This window comes from Rutidosis leptorrhynchoides, chromosome 2 (genome assembly GCF_046630445.1).
Source record: "Rutidosis leptorrhynchoides isolate AG116_Rl617_1_P2 chromosome 2, CSIRO_AGI_Rlap_v1, whole genome shotgun sequence".
Classification (NCBI taxonomy): Eukaryota; Viridiplantae; Streptophyta; class Magnoliopsida; order Asterales; family Asteraceae; genus Rutidosis; species Rutidosis leptorrhynchoides.
In genome coordinates, this window is record NC_092334.1 from 638,425,190 (window position 1) to 638,427,284 (window position 2,095).

Genomic DNA, 2,095 nt, shown 5'->3' on the forward strand with positions numbered 1-2,095 from the left:
CAAAATCTACGCAGAATTAATATGAAGCTAAATCCGTCCAAATGTAGTTTTGGCAAAAAGGAAGGGAAATTCTTGGGGTATTATGTTACTGAGCAAGGCATTAAGGCCAATCCCAAAAAGATAGCAGCAATTGAAAACATAACGGTGCCAAAAAACAATTAAGGAAGTGCAAAGCTGAACAGGAAAGTTGGCGGATTTGACCAGATTTTTGTCAAAAGCTGGGTAAAAACAATTGCCTTTCTTTAAAACGCTAAAAGGATGATTGAATAAGAAGAATTTTTTATGGACTACAGAAGCAGACAACACGTTTCAAGAAATGAAGCAATTATTATCAACGCTACCTACGCTAACTGCGCCAATCAAAGGCGAAGTTTTATACCTTTATGTCTCAATTGCGAATGAGGCTTTTGGCTCGGTATTGGTTGCGGAACGTGATAAAACGCAGAAACCAATTTATTTTGTAAGTAAGGCACTTACAAGAAGCAAGATTAATTATGCACCAATGGAGAAATTTGTCTACGCATTGCTCCTAACTTCAAGAAGGTTGCGGAGATACTTTCAAGGGCATCCTATTCATATCTTAACTGATTTTCCAGTTAAACACGTTCTCAACAAGCCTGAAATATCCGAAAGGCTTGCTAAATGGGCAATTGAATTAGGATCTTATGAAAAAACATATCTTCCCCGAACTTCTGTGAAAGGACAAGTTTTGACGGATTATCTCGCGGAAATGACAGGCGAATTGGAAGTCATTCATGAGCGAAGAGAGTTGCAGCCTGCGCCGGGTGAAACATGAAATTTATTTACTGATGGTGCATCATCTGTAGAAGGCGCAGGCGCAGGCTTAATTTTAACAAGCCCAAGTGGCGAGGAACATACATACGCATTAGATTTCAATTTTGATGTTACAAATAATGAAGCTGAATATGAGGCGCTGCTTGCTGGATTAAACATTGCGCATAAATTGAAAATCACTAAGTTGCACGCATATGTTGATTCGCAGTTGGTTTCTAATCTATTTAATGGCTCCTTTGATGCACATGAGCTCTCCATGCAAAAATATTTTAAACTGCTGAAAGAAACCGCAGAAAAGTTTGAGCACTTTGAGCTCGCGCAAATTTCAAGAAGCCAAAACAATAAGGGAGATGCATTAAGAAAACTTGCAGCCTTAACTTTTTTGCAATTTCAAAATCAAGTTTGGGTGGAAGAGTTTCCTAGCAAAGCAATTGATGGCGAATTAATTGTTGCGTCCATTGAAGAAGTGCAACCAAATTGGATGAATCCAGTCATTGAAAATCTGCGCAATAATGTATTGCCAGAAGATAAAAATGAGGCAAGATTAGTGCGCATAAGATCGCATATGTATACCATCAAAAATGATACCTTGTATCGAAAATCTTATCACGGGCCACTAATGCACTGTGTTGGGCCCGTAGAGGCGGAGATGATCATCGAAGAACTGCATATGGTTCTTACGCACTACATTATGGTTATAAGACTATTGCATCTAAGATTATGCGCTTGGGGTATTTCTGGCCAACCCTATATCGCTATGTGGCAAAAATAGTAAAAAGAAGCAAAAGTTGTCAAAGGCATGCACCGCTGAACAGGAAATCAAGGCACGATATGATTTCAGTAAATTCGCCATGGCCATTCTATAAATGAGCAATTGATATTGTCAGGCCATTTCCTGCTGGTGCAGGAAATGTGAAGTTCCCGATTGTGGCAATCGACTATTTCACCAAGTGGGTAGAAGCGAAAGCGTTACGCACAATCACATGAGAGCAAGTGCGAAATTTTGTTTGGGAATATATCATTTGCCGATTCGGCATACCTCGTGAAATTGTCAGCGATAATGGTGCGCAGATAGCGAAAGATCCATTTAAAATTTGGTGCGAAGAATTAAACATTGTGCAAAAATTTACATCTGTTGCGCATCCACAAGATAATGGCTTATGCGAAGTAATTAATCGCGATATTGTTAGCTGGATTAAAAAATGCTTAAATGAAAAGCGGACTGGATGGGTTGATGAACTATCCAATGTGCTGTAGGGCACATCGCACAACGTTTAAGAAAAGTATTGGTGAAACACCC

The 2,095-nt window shown here is 39.3% G+C and overlaps 1 protein-coding gene across 1 annotated transcript; it reads left to right on the forward strand.

Moving 5' to 3' along the window:
• The first annotated feature begins 502 nt into the window (after nt 1-502).
• LOC139890123 (uncharacterized) lies at nt 503-1,782 on the forward strand. The gene is made up of 3 exons (XM_071873023.1): nt 503-785; nt 828-1,557; nt 1,683-1,782. Exons 1-3 carry the CDS (start codon nt 503-505, stop codon nt 1,780-1,782), a joined length of 1,113 nt encoding a protein of 370 aa, XP_071729124.1.
• Nucleotides 1,783-2,095: the final 313 nt, after the last annotated feature.

Bases quoted from the DNA above. Each gene is read 5' to 3' on its own strand.
- LOC139890123 (XM_071873023.1), top strand. From the start codon at position 503: ATGGAGAAATTTGTCTACGCATTGCTCCTAACTTCAAGAAGGTTGCGG. The intron at 786-827 runs GTGAAACATGAA...CATCATCTGTAG, and splicing joins AGAGTTGCAGCCTGCGCCGG to AAGGCGCAGGCGCAGGCTTA. The intron at 1,558-1,682 runs GCAAAAATAGTA...TGATATTGTCAG, and splicing joins CAACCCTATATCGCTATGTG to GCCATTTCCTGCTGGTGCAG.